The 19,851-nt window shown below is 39.2% G+C and overlaps 1 protein-coding gene across 9 annotated transcripts in view; it reads right to left on the minus strand.

The window, feature by feature from the left end:
* The window catches only part of exoc6 (exocyst complex component 6), a 57,536-nt gene that overhangs the window by 6,982 nt on the left and 30,703 nt on the right, over positions 1-19,851 (minus strand). For 3 of the 9 annotated variants that reach the window (XM_057056220.1, XM_057056192.1, XM_057056182.1), the window contains 15 exons: positions 17,522-17,575; positions 16,427-16,577; positions 16,168-16,350; positions 14,987-15,055; positions 14,755-14,838; positions 13,356-13,402; positions 13,146-13,266; positions 9,087-9,158; positions 8,899-8,996; positions 8,081-8,186; positions 7,623-7,732; positions 7,419-7,530; positions 7,203-7,337; positions 5,939-6,118; positions 5,325-5,354 (listed from right to left, as the gene is read on the minus strand). In XM_057056220.1, the coding sequence (XP_056912200.1) occupies positions 5,325-5,354; positions 5,939-6,118; positions 7,203-7,337; positions 7,419-7,530; positions 7,623-7,732; positions 8,081-8,186; positions 8,899-8,996; positions 9,087-9,158; positions 13,146-13,266; positions 13,356-13,402; positions 14,755-14,838; positions 14,987-15,055; positions 16,168-16,350; positions 16,427-16,577; positions 17,522-17,575 (1,552 nt within the window). Of the gene's footprint in view, positions 1-3,711; positions 3,838-5,324; positions 5,355-5,938; positions 6,119-7,202; positions 7,338-7,418; positions 7,531-7,622; positions 7,733-8,080; positions 8,187-8,898; positions 8,997-9,086; positions 9,159-13,145; positions 13,267-13,355; positions 13,403-14,754; positions 14,839-14,986; positions 15,056-16,167; positions 16,351-16,426; positions 16,578-16,940; positions 16,975-17,050; positions 17,460-17,521; positions 17,576-19,851 lie in introns of those variants that run through there. The other 6 variants (XM_057056210.1, XM_057056201.1, XR_008953909.1 and 3 more) reach the window with 5 other exon arrangements.

The following is a 19,851-nucleotide window of genomic DNA, read 5'->3' on the forward strand; positions in this document are numbered from 1 at the left end:
CATTGGGTTTCATTATTCTATTCACGACCAAGGCTAAAGTCATCATCCAGGATATGTGGAAGCAGGACATTGGATGGGATGATCTAATTGAACCGGGGTCCCAGAGGGATCGGTGGACAGTGTGGGCGAGTGAGCTCCCTGAGCTCAGCCGCCTCAAATCCACCTCAATACGGATGCCTTTCTACTTCCGGATCAACCCCCCCATGTGAACCACATTTCAGTGAGGCCTGGGAATGGGAGATACAATCTGTGAAGACAGCATTCAGGGTTATTCTCTGGGAACAAATCGGTACTGTAATAAGGTTGAGCACCGTCCTCACAGAAGTTGAAGGGATACTAAATGTTGAACCATGTTTCAGCGGATGCTGCCGATCCTGACCCAGTCACAAGTACAGTACATTCGGCTCATGGAACAATATGACTCATTGTTGCCGCAGGACATATACGACAGTGTTCTGGGGACCCGATGGTGGAGGCACAGTCAGGTGCCGGCCAACAACTTCTGGTCAACCTTCATCCATCAATACTTTCCAAGTTGGCAAGAACCAGCTTGCTTTGGACCAGGTGGTTCTGATAGTCGACCCACAGCTTCCGCAGGATAACCATCACCCACTCAACTTGACTCTACCGGCAGCTTATTTCAATTAATATAATTTATTTCTGTATAAATCAATTAATCAATGATTTTTTATTTATATAGCGTCTGTTACAATCAAAATTGTTTCTAGGCGCTTTACAGAATCCCAGGGCCTAACCCAAAACAAGCAACAGTGGCAAGGAAAAACTCCCCTTTAACAGGAAGAAACCTTGAGCAGGACCAGGCTCATGTAGGGGGACCCTCCTGCTGATGACTGGCTGGGCAGAGAGAGAGGAGAAGGGGGAGGACAGGTAGAGGAGAGAATAGGCAGAGATCATAGAGATACATTAATAGTACAAGCTACTGGTATAAGAGTAGAGTGGGTCAGCAGGGTTGGTGGTCGGCAGGACAGCATACAGCTATGAAGGCGGCTAGACCTGTTGATGGATGGGGGTGGGGGGGAAGAGGGGGAGAGAAACTATACAAAAAATAACATCATCAATGATCTACGAGGAGAGGTAGCCATGACCCAGCAGGGTGACAGAGGTCTTTCAGTATCTTTTCTAATTTCTACACCATAGTGAACCAAGACCCACCTGTTCATCAAATTTTATCAGACTGGACAAACTATGTATCAATACAGAGGCAGGAAATAAAGCATTAATTTATGCAGATGATAATTAGAACAAATTATGAGACTCTTAAACTGACTAAAAGTAGAGATGGAGTCAGCCTCCCGTACCTGGACAGGGAGCTGGTTCCACAGCAGGGAATCCTGGTAGCTAAATGCTCGCCCCCCTATTCTACCTCTAGAGACTCTGGGGACCACAAGTAGACCAGCATTCTGAGAGCAGAGCGGTCGATTGGGCTGGTAAGGTGTCACTAGCTCCTCCAGGTAGGATAGAGCTAGGCCTCTGAGGACCTTGTAGGTCAGAAGGATTTTGAAAATTATTCTAAATTTAACGGGCAGCCAATGAAGAGACGCCAGTACAGGAGTAATGTGATCTCTTTTGTCAATACCTGTCAGAACTCTAGCTGCAGCATTTTGGATTTGCTGGAGGCTTCTTAAAGAGTTGTTTGGACACCCTGATAATAAAGAATTACAATAGTCCAGCCTAGAAGTAACAAAAGCATGAATTAACTTTTCAGCATCATGCCGCGTCAGTAGCTTCCTAATCTTTGTGATGTTCCTCAGGTGAACAAAGGCACTTCTAGAGACTGTTTTAATGTGTGAGTTGAAGGAGAGATTTTGATCAAATGTTACTCCAAGAATCCTCACAGAGAGACTAGATGTTAATGAGATACCATTTAGAGTGATCATGCGATCTAATCTATCCCTGAGAGGTTCAGGACCAAAAACCATGACCTCAGTTTTTCCAGAGTTAAGGAGGAGGAAATTTGAAGACATCGAAGACTTTATGTCTTTAAGACAGGTCTGAAGCTTCACTAACTTTTCTGTCTCCTCTGGTTTCATGGATAAATATAGCTGACTGTCATCAGCATAACAATAAAAATTTATCCCATGCTGCCGAATAATGTTTCCTAAGGGTAGCATGTAAGGATTGGTCCAAGTACAGAACCTTGTGGAACTCCATGGCTAACCCTACTGTATGAAGAGGGAATGCCATGGACATGAGCAAACTGGTATCTACCTGATAAATATGATCTAAACCAGTCTAGTGCTGTCCCTTTAATCCCAATATGTATGTTCTACCTATTCTCTCCTCTACCTGCCCTCTCCCTTCTTCTCTCTCTACCCAGCCAGCCATCAGCAGGAGGGTCCCCCTATATGAACCTGGTCCTACTCAAGGTTTCTTCCTGTTAAAGGGGAGTTTTTTCTTGCCACTGTTGCTTGTTGGGGGTCAGACCCTGGGATTCTGTAAAGCGCTTAGAAACAATTTTGATTGTAACAGATGCTATATAAATAAAGATTGATTGATTGATTGACCCACCCAAGAGACAGCCACCGTTAAATTTAAAACAAGACCTATTTTCAGGCTGCTACTCGACTCATCCATTTGCCCGAGATCGGTGACTCATTGAAAAACCATTAGTCAAATGTCCCCAAATGTTCATCACCTCTATACCTGTAATGCTGTAAGCTTCTTACTCAACCTCAACTTGGGAATAGAACATATACGACCTAGCCAGATCCAGTCGCATCTTTCTGCAGAGGCACCTTGAATTACTAAAACTGTCAATCCTATATAAAGACTCTGTAGAGTCTGTAAGATCAAAGTGGCACAGATTCAAGAAAGGGATGCGCAATTTCAGTGATCTTAAGGCTCAATAAGGCCTTCAAGGATGAGCTGACATTGATGGTGATAACACCACACATTCTGGAGCAGAAGGATCCTGAAGGGACTGAAGGGACTGGAAGAGTTGACCACCTGGACTTACATGTGCTTCAAGACAGCAAAATCCAGGTCTCTGGTGTTGGAGAAAGTAAAGGTCATCAACAAGTTTCACTTTACTCTTGGCGCCACCCAGATACCATCAGTTACTGAGAAACCAGTGAAGAGCCTAGGAAATGTGTTCAACTACAGCATGAAAGACACAGCAGTTATCCATGCAACCAACCTTGAGCTAGCCTGGCTAATCTTGGTGGACAAGACAGACCTACCTATCTACAAGGTTCCAAACGCCACAATTAATGGCTTTCAGAGGAGAGTGAGCATTTTTCTACAAAAACGGTTGAGTTTAACTTGGAGGCTGACCGCCCTGTGTGGCCAACAACAAGATGAAGCTCTGCTTCAGCAACCTGAATTAATTCAAATTGAGATGGGCTAGGGAGTTGCTGCAAAACAGTGTCAGAGGACCCAAAGGTCTCCCAAGCATGGATCGAGGTAAGGACAGGGCAAAGGTGAAGGGCAGCAAAGGGCTTTAGATGTGGCTGAGTCATGGCCCCAGCAAAGGGCACTGGTGGGAGCAGTGACTCATGGAAAAGCTGGCCTGGGTAATGGCACAATATCTCGCTACAGTAAGGTGCATTAAGATGGTTAAAATGCAGCAGAAGGGAGCATGGACAAGATGGGAGCATGCAATGGACCAAAGTCCCAAAGGAGGGGCTGTGGAAATCAGCTCTATGATTGCTTATCTGTGCTCTCTACAATGTACTACCAAGCCCATCAAACCTGCAGGACACATCCTCAGCTTCTGTCCAAAAGCCCTGGGTGAGAGATGCTACCACTAGCACCATGAACAATTCCTGAAGGTCATAATGCACACCATCAGTGTGGAATTGGCCACTGCAAGCTCCTCTGCCAAGGAAAAAAAAACATTTTCATCGAGACTGAGGAGAAGCCACCATTAGTTGCCAGGGCCACCTGATCTGCAATGCTAGCAACAGCACAAGACTGGAAGTTGTAAGTTAACACAGCGAAGCAACTGAAATTCACAGATCCTGGGTAAGGACAGGGGAGCCACAGGGAAGCCATGGATTGGGTTGTGCTACTTGGACACAAGCTGGGGCCCATTCAACCGTTGAAACACCCAAAACACTACATGACAACAGGTAGCATCACTGATGATGTTTCCAGAGGGTCTAGCTTTAACTCAACCACCATGAATATGGCATACAATCAAACTTGGAGAAGTTGTGGTCAAGGCAGCAGTATAGAGAAAAATGTCATATACAAGAGAAAATACAATTATACGCATAATTGAATTACAAATGTTTCCACTCTAAAGTCTACATTGTTTCCTTGCTTTGTCTAACAGATCCAATTGTTTTTTACCTACTACCATAACCCTCTTAAGGTTTAGGTTTTTTTTTTTTTTTCAACTATGGATGGCTTGGCTTTATGTGTTATTCCTTTAAATAATAAACAAAATAAACAAATGAGTATATGTGAAAGTCATTTTAGAAAATCAAGGAAGGTTATACACTCACTGGCCACTTTATTAGGTATACCTGTTCAATTGCTGACTAATCATAAAATAACTTACTAAAGTTCAAAGCAAGCATCATAATGGAGAAGCAGGTTTAAGTGACTTAGAATGTAGCATGTTTGCAGGTGTCAGACAGGCTGTTAGTATGTCAGAAACTGATCTGGGATTTTCTCACACAGGCATCTGTAGATTTCAGAGAGAATTGTCTGAAAAAGGGAAAATCTCCAGTTAGCGGTGGATTTGTAGAAAAAATGCTTTGTTGATGTGAGAGATCAGAGGTGAATGGCCAGACTAGTTTGAGATGATAGAAAGGCTACAGTAACTCATATAACCACTCGTTCAAACCAAATAAACCATCTCTACTCAACACAATGGTGCTTGAAGAAGATGTAGCTACAACAGCAGATCACATTGTCACTCCTGTCTAAGAAAGTGAGGCTACAATTGGCACAGGCTGTCCAAAATTGGACAATAGAAGATTGGAAAGACACTGGCTGGAGATTTCATTTGCAAAATTCAGATGGTAGGGGCAGAATGTAGACAACATGAAAGCATGGATAAATCCTGCCTTGTATCAATGGGTCAGGCTGCTGGTGGTGATGTAATAGTGTGAGGAATATTTTATTTAATTAAGGCCGTTTTGCAGGCAAAATGGGGTTGAAACTGTAACTAGAAAGTAACTAATAAAATGGCCGGGTGAGTGTATGTAAACACAAATGCAAACGTAGCCTTTAACTGTAATCACTGTGGCTTAATAGTGCCAGAAGAACCAACAAGCCTGTTGTCAAAGAAAACATGCTTTTTATCTTTATTCTGCCCGCTCAATATCAGCGCAATAACAACCAGTAATACTCACCGACATTGATCCATGGTCATTGTTGTTATTCTGAGTCACCCACAAAACAACCAACATTGAAAGAAGGGAGGAAAAAAGGGGAAAGGACAGGAAAATAATTGTGGCAAGAAAAAATGAACAGGAGGATGAAAAAATTTAACTCCAAATCTTGATTTTAAAAGTTAAATCTAAAAATGCATTAAAACGGCAACACACTTCTTTTACATAACAATTTATCACAGGGGGTCTAGATGATAGGACAGGATGCAGCTGTGAAAAATACAATGAGGTGGAACTGAACAGGCTGTGGCTGTCAGCCATTTTGGGCAACAAATAAATACATGCTGCCCTGATTTGATGATAACAATGTGTCTTGTTGAAGATGATCACAATTTGCACGTTAGTCATAGCACGGTTGCCAAACATTAGATGATCAACAGCAAACACATATACAGTACTCCAGTCTCACTGATTTACAATGTAAAATGATTCATTTTAATACAGAAGATTTGAAAAGAATGAGTGTGTAAACAACTAGATGGGAATTTAGAGGAACGCATATAAATAACAAATGAACAAAGCTGAATTACTGAAGACGAAAACTTCAAAACTATGTTCATCTTCATGTAACTCACCGGTAGGTGAGTGAAGACCTGAAAAGTTGAACGCAAAAAGTTGATGAGGTCCATAAGATATCCAGAGGCACGGCCATCTGATTCAGCCATGTTCCAATCATAGTCTGCCAACTGGATGAATTCATCGATTTTCTGGTTAAGCTTGGTGTAAATCTCTCCTTCTGCAGCATGACGGGCATCCTGAAAAAATAACTTTAATAAGGTTCTACATACAATTTTATCTACATTTTTTTAGGAGCAAACAAACATATTTACAATTGGCTATAGTGTACTATATCAACAATGTTAACTTTGGTTAATTTGATGATACATTGTAAACTATTTTTTCTGTGTTTGATGATCAAATGAGCAATAAGGACTGTGGGAAAAGACAATTTACTCAGCACAGGGAATTGTGGAGAAGGTCAGGGAGACATATGCACAGAATAGAATAGAATAGAACAGAAGAAAGTGGTCAGAATTTTCACATAGGATATCTAGAGGAGGACCAAAGGGAAAAATGACTGTTTGAAATACAACATGAAGTTAGGTGGTGTAGGAAAGGAGTTGATTCATTATGGACACTCCTGTCTGAAGTCTGAATTTAACCCAATATGTTTAAATGCAAAGAAAACATTGTGGAATTTGGAACATGGACAAAGTGGCCTTTGTAATAAAAATGTAATAAGCAGCACAAAGTACTCCAGGCAACTATATATATGTCATACGTGCTAAAAAAAAACTGTTTTGAGAAAAAAATACAGGTACTACTAGATGAATGTTATTTATTAGCACAAGTTGTCAACCACAGTAATTGTAATTGTAAGGAGAATTGTATTTTTCTGAACGATGAACAACCCCATCTGTTTACCACAGGTTGTTAATTGGCCTACTTGTATTAAATGCCTGAGTTAATGAAACAGTGTATCTGCAAGTTATTGGAATTTTTCCTTAGATTTTCTACACTGAAACATTGTGCCATCCAAGTTCATTTACAAGGAGATTTATTGACTGATTACGGACACAGGTTTCAATCAACAATAATTATTGTCCCTTTTCCTCAATGTTTTCTCCATCTTATTCAGCCTTAACTCTGGAGAACATAATTTAACTTTTATTATACAGTAGTGGTGATTTAATCCAAAATATTAGATAATGCTGTTAATCTTGGAGCCACAAATCAAACTTTTCTTCTTTCCTTCAATTAAGTGTAAATTCCTACTTCGGTGAAAGATTTCCTTGTAAATACACTGGAAAAAAACCCGCATATCATATAAATCTTTACCTTGAATGTGGACAGACCATAGAGTCTTGTGGTGTGCACAGTTTCAGGGGAGACATTAGTGATGTTTGTTATAAAATCCTCAAGATACCTGCAGGCCTGTTCCAGATGGGTGGTGTTAATGATGATCTGCACCAACTACAGCAAGAAAACAACAACTAATGTCAAAAATTACCTATGATGCTGTATGTGTGTGAGTATAAATGCATTTGTTTGTACCTCAGTTAGTCCTATATGGGGTTTCTTGATGTGGTTTTGCAAACAGCTGTTGAGCGTTCTTGTAAGTAGGAGATTTGTTGATTTTCGTAACATGTCATCTATCTCTGTTGAACTTAAGCCACAACATTTATTAGGAGGTCAGTCTATTAGAGGACAATAAAGTCAGAGCCACCTGGATTGAAAAGTCAAGTGAGTCAGACCAACCTGCGGTGCAGTGATTCAGAGAATTTGAGGCTGGCATAAATAAACTCTTTAACCTGAGTATAGATCTGTGGAACAGACTGAGACATTGGGAGCTTCTTTGGAAAATCCTGCTACTCACATGCAGACACACAAAGGCAAAAAATCACAAGATTAGAGGTCTAATTTAGTGTCTCATATTATGATTTAAGTGTTCTTTTATTTTAATTTGACAAATGATTTTACTACTTTGTGCATTTTGAAACCCTGACTGCAACTCTTAATATGATGTTTGGAGGTGATTTTTTTTTTCTTTTAATGAAATCTTTTCTAATTTTTAAGTTGTCTATTAAACAATGAACATATTTTTTTCCCTTTCAGGTTTTCTTGAACATGAATTTCTATATGCAGGTTAAACTAATGGAGACTTGATGGAAACATTAAAGATGTTAAAGAAGTACGGTGGTCTTTATATTTCTTACCTTTTCTATTTCAGCATCATGGAAAGGAAAGCGACTAATCACCAGTTTGTATTCCTCCTCAGTCTCCACTGGAATGGGACTGTAGTTGTCCAATTCAAAAATCTCCCTGTGGAAATTAGAAGCATTTATTTTTTTTACACGGTTAAAACCCCATGAAAATCAAACATATTATTTGCTGAACTATATATGTTACATAGGAATTGAGACAATCCATTATTGTTAAGTCTAAACAATTTATATTTCAAGACAGATGATAATAACAATAATCTAATGTTCTGTAGCTTATGCTAAAAATGGTTATTCAATATGTGAAAAACAAACAATTCCTCTTTATTCAGAATTATTAATACATTTTATTATTAAATTATTACATTGGTTTATTGTTATGTGACAGAATTTTGAAAAAAGTACATTGAAAAATAGGTCGGTTTAGTTTAAAATGTTCTGAGGCTTCTGTGACAAGAAAGAATTTTCCAAAAATTTTGCCCATGGTGTGCATTATTAATTGAGGATTTTATAGTTAAAAATATAGATTCGCCAGTAATATTAAGTTGCTTTTGGTATATTTTGAAAAGTAAAATATATTTCTTTTCTGTCTTTATATCAACTATAGGGGTGTAAGCCCCTGGTTATTTTTTTGTTTTTGAAACACAATAACTCAAACAACCAGCATCTAACAACCTTTGAGCATTCAAACAGCATTGGATAGTTTACACCAATGATTTATCACATGGAATTACACAGCTATTAGGGTGCAATCCAATACCAAATCTTATTTTTATGGCTGAATGATATAGTGTATACACCAGCACCCCTACCTGAAAACCAGTGACCACTTCTTCAGTAGAGTCTCATTGTACTGGTCTCTGACCTCGAACAGTAAGTCAAAAAGTCGGTTTACTGGGAAACCATAGCCCTGCACACATGTACTACAGGTCAGAAAACAATGCCACCTGAATTATTTTTTTTTTGCATCACAGACTTTTTGAAAAACGTAAATTTCAACCTGCAGTGTATCAGCAAATATAACTATGAGGTTCTTCAAATCCAGGACCAAGTCTGGATCATCACAGTATGACTGAAAAAGAAGCATAGAACAAAAAAGGAAAGGCAACAATTACAAGGTATTTAGTAATATTTAACTATTCTGAAAAAGTTTTTCTCTTCATTTGGATTTGAACCTTAATCAAAAGAAAAAACAGTGCAGCCTTCCATACAGTAGGAATTTTAGCATTGATAAATGTCAAATTGAAGTTGTAAGTATATATGCAATCAAATAAGCACTAAAATGTAAAAAAAAAAAGTCTTATGATCATAATTGATTTTAAGTGCATTAAATAATTAACAATTAAATTACTGTAAGATATATACAGATATATATTTTTTTTAGCCATAATGTTATCTTCCCTGGTATGAGGAGAAAGCTTGGTTGTTAATGACCACATACATTTCCAAAAGTCAAAGGGTTTCCATAACCATTCCCCATACGGTCAAATCATAATTGGTCTTTTCTTGTATATCAACTTAATGAAAAATTAATCATGCAAAGTATTGATAACATGCATTGTGTTTCAAATATTTTTTCCTTAAAATTAAAGTGTTTTTTTTACTGGAGGAGCAGTACTAACTCTTTGACTGGTGGATGGGTTTAATGTGGACATGGAGTATGGGCTCATAGTGTCATTGCCCAGGTAAAGGACCACAGGACAAACCAGGGCTTTTGTTAGTTCTCTCACACCACACTGGGAGGGCCATTCTCTGGATTGTTAGCATAATCCTCTGGGCAATTTACAACCAACAAGACCCCAGCAGTCATGAATATTCCATCTTAAGCTTCTGTTATTGTTGCAATCTGTCTCTCATCAAGACCCCAATGACCTTCTTTTTGACTGCATGAGTATGTCCTCTTTTCTTCTAAATAATTGCCAATGTCTCTTTTAAAGTCCTTAAGTCTGACCTCAAAGATTTTGTGAGTATAAATAATTAAGGCTCTTTTCCTCCCAAGATAAAAAGATTTATACTCTCCAATAAGCGACCTTTTTATTTATAATGCACTCCTAAATAGCTTGGTGTGCATATGTGTTTCCAGTTTCAGTGCACCGTACAAGATTACCAAAATACAAGTTTCATCTGAAAAACAAGGAAGTTTTCCTCATTTTCTTCCTTTAAAAAACATTGTTGTTTGCTGAATTAGTAGAAATGTTTTTAAATTTACTATTTATTTACTATACCTTTTCAATTGGAATTTTATGTTTTTTGTGAAAAATTATGCTACATTTACATGACAACATCACCAAAAACATAAAAGTTTTTTCAAAAGTGCTGTGTTCAAGGAGATGTGAAAACATTTTGCATTCACACAGATAATGACTGAAAACATAGTACAGATCAGGTCAGTAATTGGCAATTGAGACAGTCAGCTAATCAGAGAATTGACGCAGCAAATCCAGTTTGTTAGAGGAGCAATAACAAATCTAGCATAGTTATGGTACAGCTTGGTATTTAGCCATAGCTGTTTTCAGGGCTCTCAAGTTTTGATATCAGGTCAGAGTGAGATGATGTACAGGCATTTGGGTATGATAATTTATAAATGATTATAAAGAATTCAGATTTCAAATAAATGATCAATCATCTTTATGCACTTATCGTGTGATACCAATGGTATTTTGAAATTAACATTGTTTAACAAGTTTAGTTTGCCATTTTGTGGATTGTATACACAATAAGGTTAAACAAAAACAGTTATATGTATTATAAGTAGGGTTACATAAACAAAAAAAGGTATTAAGTCAAACTAGACCATTGCGCAGAAATTGTGAGGGTGTGCCTCACCCTCTGGCCAGTCCCTGACCCCCATGTCTGCCTGTTGCCCCCATCCCACTAAGCCAATTGAGTGCATTTTGTGCAGCGCCATGTTGTGCAGGGCCTGCACAATGTCTGTTCGCAGCCCCTCCCATACCCTCTGCCTGTGATCTGCTCCACCCATCCCACCACACGCGGATTCGCGATCAGAACCACCCGTTTTCAAATGCGATCCAATTCTATCAAGGTCTCGTTAGAACCGCAAGACTTTGAAATATCTTTAGCTTACCTGGTGACGGAGAAACGACAAGTTAAACACGAAGTTCTGAGCTGTCTTACCCCGCTCTGTCTGCATTGAGTTAAGAGGAGATTTAAGCGGACCAGTCGGCAATGCAGCTCGTTTTACGGGGCACTAGTTAATTTAACGTCGTTAAAGTGACAAAACCGCCCGTTTTCAAACGCCGATTCGGACTGCTTAACGTCATCCAATCCCGTTAGATCCACAAGACTTTGAAATACATCCCAGTGAAGTTTCATAATTTTAGCTTACCCGGTCAAGGAAAAATGACGAGTTAAACATGAAGTTTTTGTTAGTTCCGAGCCTCTTTTCCGCGCTCTGTTGTGCATTGATTTAATTGGAGATTTGAGCGTACCAGTCGGCGCTTTAGCTCGTTCTACGGTTCACTGCTTACTTAAACGTCGTTAAATATGTTTGCAAGTTAGTTTAAGCTTGTGGCTACAAAATGATGTATTTTTTTATGCTTATAGGATCTTCTGTGACAAAGTTATGGCGATTTGTTTGGGAGATTTACAATCTTAATTTTTCTGCTGCTCCGCTCTAGGTCACATGGTCTCCTGCTCTAACAATGGTCGAGAGGACATTTTCAGGTGCCAAAGAAATGCCCCATGCGGGACACAGGGCTTTTATATGATGACTCAGGATCTTTGTGGCTACGTTTTAAAGTTCGAATGGTCTTTCTAGGTGAATGTATGCCAGAGCTAATGGCCCTCAAACTGGGGGTTCCATGACCTTTCCAGTCCTCTCCTATTAGTTACAATGGGATTTTAAGGCCTTGAAAGCAAGTACAGTGGGACCTCTACTTACAAATTTAATTAGTTCCAGAAGTTGTTTTGTAACCTGAAAATTATGTAAGTAGAGACGCGTTTTCCATGTAAATGCCCTAATCCGTTCCAAGCCCCCCAAAATTCGGACATAATTTTTTTTAGAAATCATAAAAATGCATCAAAACATGTAACAAATACATGTTACAATTAGATTACCGCACAATAAGTGTAGGAATTCAGTGCAAGGCTTCTCCAGGAACAAAATGAACTTCATTACAGGCTAATCTTACATTAGCCGTCATTACTAGCAATGAACGTTAGCACTTGTGGTAACACCGCCATCTAATGGACAAACATACGAACACCCACAATAAATAAAAGTTAAACGAAGACGATGCTGGGATACACACAAATAGTACAGATTTACGTCTCTCCTAGCCAATGGGATGACAGGAAGATGCTAGGCGATAGCCAATGGCAGAGCAGCTACAAGCAAGTTTGCGTTCGCTAAACTCCGCGAGCTGCGAGTAGCAGCGGTAGCGTATTTTTGACCTTCGTATCCTGAAATTTCTTTTGTAACAAGAGGAAATATTTCCCTGTTGAGACGCTTTGTAACCTGAAAATTTCGCATGTAGAAACATTTGTAAGTAGAGGTCCAACTGTGTATATTTGCCCCCCCCCCCCAGGACTAATTACAAGAATAGTCATAGCCACCGATTCCCATAATTTAACCGGGTTCTTGGAAAGTTTGGTGTGCGTCTCTGAGGAGATAAATGCCAACTTTTTTGACGAAAAAAAAAGAAGGATAACAAAGGGAGGCCTCCTCTAGGAAGGCAAACCCAATAAAAAAAACACTTCCTGATCGTAATTGCGCCATTGCGGTCTTGATTCCCCAGAGAAAAATCCGCCGCACATGTTTTGGTGTTTGGTTCATGACTGTGCGACCTACGGATCCCGAATTATTCCACTTTTTGTGCTGGAGTTCTTTGGATAGTAACAGGTGCACCTAGGAGGCACACCCAAATAAAATTATTCCAAAAAAATTTGACCCAATTTGACCCTCGTCCCAGAGGGGTAAGGTGAGGGTTAGGCATTTTTTGTGATAGTAGGGTAATGGACTTGGAATTTTAGATGTCAATATAGAGTTAGAAGTATAAACAAACTCTGCTTGCAGGCATGTCTGTGTGTGAATGCCTACAGAATGTGTGCGAAGTACAGCAATGATCTTGGACAGGGCCATGTTCCACAGTTCATCCGTGAAAGGTCTGGTCACCAGTCCCCGTGTTGCATGGAGGATATGGTCCTCCACAACAAAGAACCTAATAGGAAAAACAAAAAATGTATAGCTGTTTTTCAAGGCAAGACATTGTGACATTTACATTGTGAAATATAGTAAGGATCATATTACCCAACAATCTGGTTGAAGTATCTTGTATAGCCTTCCACTGTTTCATGCTAAAAACAAGGGGGAAAAAAAGTAATTTCTCTGTTGCTATACCATCATGTGAGTTTTTTTTTCTGCACCAGTGCCTGTCCTTCTTTTCCATGATTTCAGAAATGTACCACTGAACCTCCTGGACCAGAACCCACCATTTTGTCTCTCAAAGAGCTGTTTTCTTCAGCATTCATAAAAACCTGAAGAGTTATAGTTATATTCTGTACAAAATGAAATTAGTTTCCATTTGGGAATTTTACACACCACTAAGATGGATCATGCACTTGACATTAAGGGGCTTGTGGCGTCTGTAGTATAAGCACCAAATTTGCCGCTAACTTTAACCACTGATGAGTAATGATGTTGAACCCAGGTTTATATTTGGGGGCGCACATGCTCAACGCCTGTCAGGATGGGATTCATTTTAGGATAATTAAATGATTTGTTTACCAAGAAGCCACCCAGTGCCAGCTTGTAGCCTGTTGGCAACCATATTGTTCAGAATGAATGATCCATCTCAGACCCAGGGCATCTTGTAATGATATCGGTCAATTGCATCTGTGTTTCACAGATGATCTGTACATTGAACATATGAAAATGCAGTGTGATGTTGTCTTCATAGCAATATGAGTGCAGTTGATAGCTCCAATTACATTAGGAAACTGGCTCGCATGGCAAATTGCGCATTTATGTTGGCCTGTTCGACTGCAGTGTATATTGGAGTTTGATATAGGTGGCATTTGGATAATTCAATCCCACACAGCTGGGTGTGGCTCAGTGTTGACTGGCTCAGTGCCAATTGGTCAGCCAGCTCTACCTAGGGGCACAGGTTGGACATGGCTCCTGGCTGCACAGTTCCATCTAAAGCAGCTGATGAGCCTGTCGTCATCCTGAGTGAAAAAATCTCTCTGATGTGGAACACCGCACATTTCCCCGGCAGTTTCTGTCTTGATAACTTTGAGTGCAAGTGTGGAAAAGTGCATACGCAACAGTTTGTTATGTACACACTAAAGTTCACTAAACCGTCAATGAGATTGTAGTTTGAGTTTTTAGTCTGTTTTTGTGTACAGGTCAATCTTTTATACCAACAGCTTTATAAGCTGCTAAAATTTGGCTAAAACACTAAGGACATAAGGTAAATAATGCAATGCATTAATTTCAGGCATACTAAACCACATAAAACATTGTTTTGGACAATGCTGTTTTTAATTAATGTTATGCAATGTATATAGTAATGTTGAAATTACTTGTGTAAATTACTTTGCAAGGTATGATGGTAAATATAAGTGACATGAAAAGAGGAGATGCATTATGGATGATATATACTGAGTAAATAATGGCAATCAGTGTTTGTCTGAGTGCTGCTGCTCACCATATTACCCTGTGGCTGCAATACTAGCCGTGCCTGTTTCTTCCTCTGCTTCCTGTAGTAGTTCTCAAATGTTTCTCTGTTACCCTGCAACAAAGGAAACATTACACACCTCAACAACCTTACCAGGACACTTATCATAATCATAAGTCAATGACCAGAAAGTTGTGGAAATCGGTTAACTGATAGAGCCATATCATATATGCATGTGTGTGTGTGACTGAGTGAAACCTACCAGGACAGTGTAAATATGCAAACATCTGTACACTGGGGAGAAATCTACCAGATCATGAGCCATAAGAATCTGTCAGACACATAGTTAATATATTTGAGGATGTTGTAAAAAAAAAAAAAAAAGCTTTACACAAAAATAAAACTACCGTAATTTCCAGACTATAAGCCGCTACTTTTTCCTACACTTTAAACACTGCAGCTTATTCTACGGTGCGGCTTATTTATGTTTTTTTTCTTGGCGCAATATCACAATTATTGTGAATCAGTCATTTTTACTAACCCTCATCAACAAGGAAAATACTAGAAGAAAAGCATATGATGCAGCTTTTAAGTTAAAAGCGATCACTCTGGCGGTTGAAGAAGGAAATCGAGCTGCCGCGCGTAATCTTGGCATACATTACGGTAATCAATGGCGAGAAGGTGGAGACGCCAGCATAAAGAACTGATCCAAAGCAAAAAGACGACAAAAGCTTTTAGACGTAAACATCGCAGGTGGCCTGAGTGTGAAAACATTGAGGAAGACTGGATGAACACACAGAGAGCAGGCGGCCGCGGCGTTTCCGCTGTACAAATCAGACGGAAGGCAACAGCAATCGCCACCATGATGAAAATAGAAGATTTTAGAGGTGGGCCATCGAGGGTTTTTAGATTGTTCATTGCTTGAGTAAAAAAGCATAAACAACATAATTTATGTGTAGGTGATACAAATGTATATTTCAAGGTAGCTGCATTACAGACACCGTTAGAAAAAAAAAAGCATTATTTGTTTATGTTGCTAAACAGATTAAATTAAAAGTTAAAAAATCCTGACGTGATGAAAATTGGATTTAAGGTCTCTGTATAAACATACAAGTGAAAAGAGTGGCTGTTGTTTCTTACCTGTCTGTTTGTCACTCGTCAGTGACTTGTCTCTTACGGTAATAAAAACATATACTGGAACTGAATGTTTTCGATCTAATTTTTCATATTACTACGTGGGATAAATGCGGCTTAAAATCTGGTGCGGCTTGTATAAGTACAAAATTGATTTTCTTTCTAAAATTAAATTATGCGGCTTTTAATCAGGTGCGCTCTGTAGTCCGGAAACTACGGTATGCTATATCAAACAGGTCATTTTGAAAATGGAGACGTGAAATGTTTAACTAAGGAGAAAAATTGTGTGGAAAAAGAACAAACCACCACCTCTTCATCTGCTTCTTCCTCAGTTCCATCCTCATCCTCATCATCAACATCGTCATCATCTCTCATCAGGGCATTGTGAATATGTGCATGCGTTGGTCCAATGACAGAGTACACAGGCTTGGTGTAGTGGCCCAAACAGGCCTGTTTGGTCAGTGCACTATTAAACGTCCTGTGCTTTTGTGCCTTCAGGAACACATAAATCAGTGTGTAGATAACCAGTTTTATAGTCCATTTGTGCAAAAAAAAGAATCTCTTATACCTGTCTCATAGCCATCTCTCCAACCTTGTCTGAGTGTTTTCTAATGCTTTCCAGAAAATCCTTGAGGTCTGACATTGAGATCTCCTTGATTTCTTCTCTCAATCGAGGTAGGTTTTCAGCCATAATCTGACAGAATCTGTACTGACTGACCCTGCAGACAAAACCACAGTCAACAGGTTGTTGCGTATTCTGTCCAAATTCTGTCAGTCCAGTTGATTCTCTGCTAGAACTTTATAAATTTTTATGACCTGGATAAATCAGAATATTCATTAACTTTTTGCACTAATGTTGCCTAAGAATATGAAGAATATATAGACAGCCATATTTGTAGATATGAAAAACCAGTACATGTATAAAATAGTAAAGTGCATGTAATACGTACTAAACCGCCTTTAAGAAAGCAATTGCTTATTTGGATCATATGAGCTAAAGGTAACCAATGAATACATGCAATACAATTAATAGTGTTTCAGAATCTGAGTCCATGATTGAAAACCCTGCTGTTCTACTAGACCTTAGTGGTTCCACGTACTCTTGATTATAGCATCCTGTCACAGAGAATGAAACATTGGGATTAAAGGGAAATGATCAGACTCGCTAAGATCATATTTATCAGATAGATACCAGTTTGCTCATGTTCATGTTTCATCTTCATATAGTAAGATGAATGAAGGAGTTCCAAAAAGTTCTGTAATTGGAAATTTTCATTTTGTACATGCCTTCCTTAGAAAACATTATTCGGCAACATGAAATAAATTATATAATATATATATGAATAAAGTACATCTTGAATCTTGAATCTTCCTCTTTGAGAAATCTTATAGTCAGTAATTATATAGTTAGGGATTATTAATCATTATTATGGTCTCCTCACCTCTCCCTGCTTGTATCATCTATTGGTATCGCTGTTCCCATTGCTACACACTGACCTGGATCTAGCTCAGGTCTAGCTCAGTGTAACAAATGCATTTATGTGTGTACAGTATATCTATTTCCTCCTCTACTGGTCTTCCCTGTTTTTCTCATTCCCCCTCCCACATGAGCCTAGTCCTGCTAGGTTAAATAGAGTAAATAAATAAAATACTATAAACCTACCTGGGAATGTAAACTTTTTCCAGCTGCTCCATGGTTTTTAATGCAGCATAGTGTCTGCAAAAACAATATTGTTTAGTTAAGATACTCTGATGTGCTATTCATGTAGGGATACATATTTGATTCGGTTTATTGAATTTGTGCTTGAGTGGTTAATCTAACAAACCTGCATAGGAAAAAAATTACACACAAAAAATTACACACACAGAGAATTTCATTGATGAGTGCCACTCATGAATTATGGGGAAACCGAACGCCATGACTCCATCTTCTAAACAGAGCCAACAAGAGACCCTCTCACCCAGCAGCTGGGGGGAGTAGCAGTGGAGATGCCTGAATTGCCTGCCCTCCCTGGATAAGGGTTGACTCCACTTGTGACAGTGGAAAATGCCATCTTGATTAGTGTGCCCTTGACTCTTGGTGAGGTGTGGGGGCCCACAGGCTACAGTGTGCCAGTCTTACTATACCAAGTGACGGACTTAAACATAAACACATTGCCCCCGGAAGCCAGACACCCCAGGCTACAGCCCACCTTGATGAGAGGCCCTACGGGACATACATTGTTTGCACACACACACACTGGTAGTTGAATCTTAGCAATGGGACTGTTTGAGTTTTTTGAAGATGTCTGTGTTGATTCTCAATCATCCAGGTCATAGTTATCCAAGGTAGTTTTTTTGTGTCAACTGGACTGTTTTTCTTCTATTTTGAAGACATTTCACTTTCTATCTAGAAGGCTTCTTCAGTTCTAGCTGACTGTGAGTTCCAGGTACTTGTACTCTTCAGAAGCCATTAACACATTTGGAGTTTCAATCACCTGGTTGTTGGTTGCTCAACACCTCATTGTGCGGGTCGTTGAAACTTCCCCTGACACAAAGGGGTTCATTAGTAGCCATGTGTGAATGGCCTTTTCTCCTGGGGATGTTTTTCAATACTGCATTGTTCACAGGTGACAGGCGATGTCTATTTAATGATGGTTTCTTTTACCCCTTTCTCAAACCACATGGCTGTGCTATGGGCTCTAAGGTGTCCCCCATAGTAGCCTATCTATGCATGGATTGAGTGGAGAGCAGAGCCTTTACCTCCTTCATAGGAACCACTGCCAGCCACTGCTATAGACAGAGATGTGGAAGACACATGGGTCAAGATCAAAACACTGGAATTAGAAGCCTTCACGGAACACATCAACACAATGTTTGAAAACGTCTGGTTCACCCGTGAGGATGTCAGGGGAAGGAGTCTAGCCTTCTTGGACTGTGCCGTGCACATCGAAGGAGACAGGAGCCTGAACATCAAGATCTACAAAGAACCCACCTACACAGACCAATTCCTATTTTTCGAATCCCACTGCCACCACCATTTAGAAAATATATTCTCAATATTCATCACAATACAAAATGGGTTTTTTGAGCCAATCCTGGCAAAACAAAACTGTCTGACACAAAAAGGCAATCAGATGCCAATGCTGCTGCTGGAGAGAAATCTAATCTTGTCTAATATTGTCTTTCCTCTGTTTCATTCTTCTCACCAGTCTTATAGGCTGAATGTCAATCTCTTGAATTTCATTCTTCCTCAGCTGTACTTAATTGTTTCTGTCCCTTTCTCGTGTATATAAATTTTGCACTTCTTACAGTCACTGTCAGATCGTGGCATCTGTTTGGTGATATCTTTCAGTCATGTTTTTTGGCACGTTACTGTTATCTTGTGATTCTTTAGATGACAAATTATTGCCAGTATGGTGGCTTTAAACATCAGGACATTTTGACCAAGGCTGCCCATTGAGTAATGTTTTAAGAGAAAAACAAGTAGATCACATTTTAGAAACCTTACTTATTTATGAAAAACAATAAAAACATTACAGCATTATTAGTATTACAGCACCACTGCAAGAACAGTTTACAACAACTATTATCACTACTACCAACAACAACGATAATAATAGGTTATGTAAAAGTAATTGTTTCTCTCCTAGTTGCTGCATGATCAGGATGTCATTAAAATATGTCGGGCTGAACCTGAAACAAGCTGGACTGGTGTGCACATATTGATTTTGTCTACAGAAGGACGGAGTGGACTATATTTCATAAGAGTGGCCTCCTTTAAAATCTGAAAAACACTCCATAAAACTTAACCATCTAGTCAAAAGATCTGGCTCCCTGTTTGGGACTCAGCTGGAGACTGTGATGCAGTACATTTTGGTACCAGGGCCTTCAGTGGGAATTTACCCAATTTAATCCACCTCTTAATAACATCACTATGGATGTTGTCACAATAATAAAAACCATCAATACGATACAAAAACATAATATGACAAGGTATGGCTTTACAGAGAG

Source organism: Takifugu flavidus, chromosome 1, assembly GCF_003711565.1.
Source record: "Takifugu flavidus isolate HTHZ2018 chromosome 1, ASM371156v2, whole genome shotgun sequence".
NCBI lineage: Eukaryota > Metazoa > Chordata > Actinopteri > Tetraodontiformes > Tetraodontidae > Takifugu > Takifugu flavidus.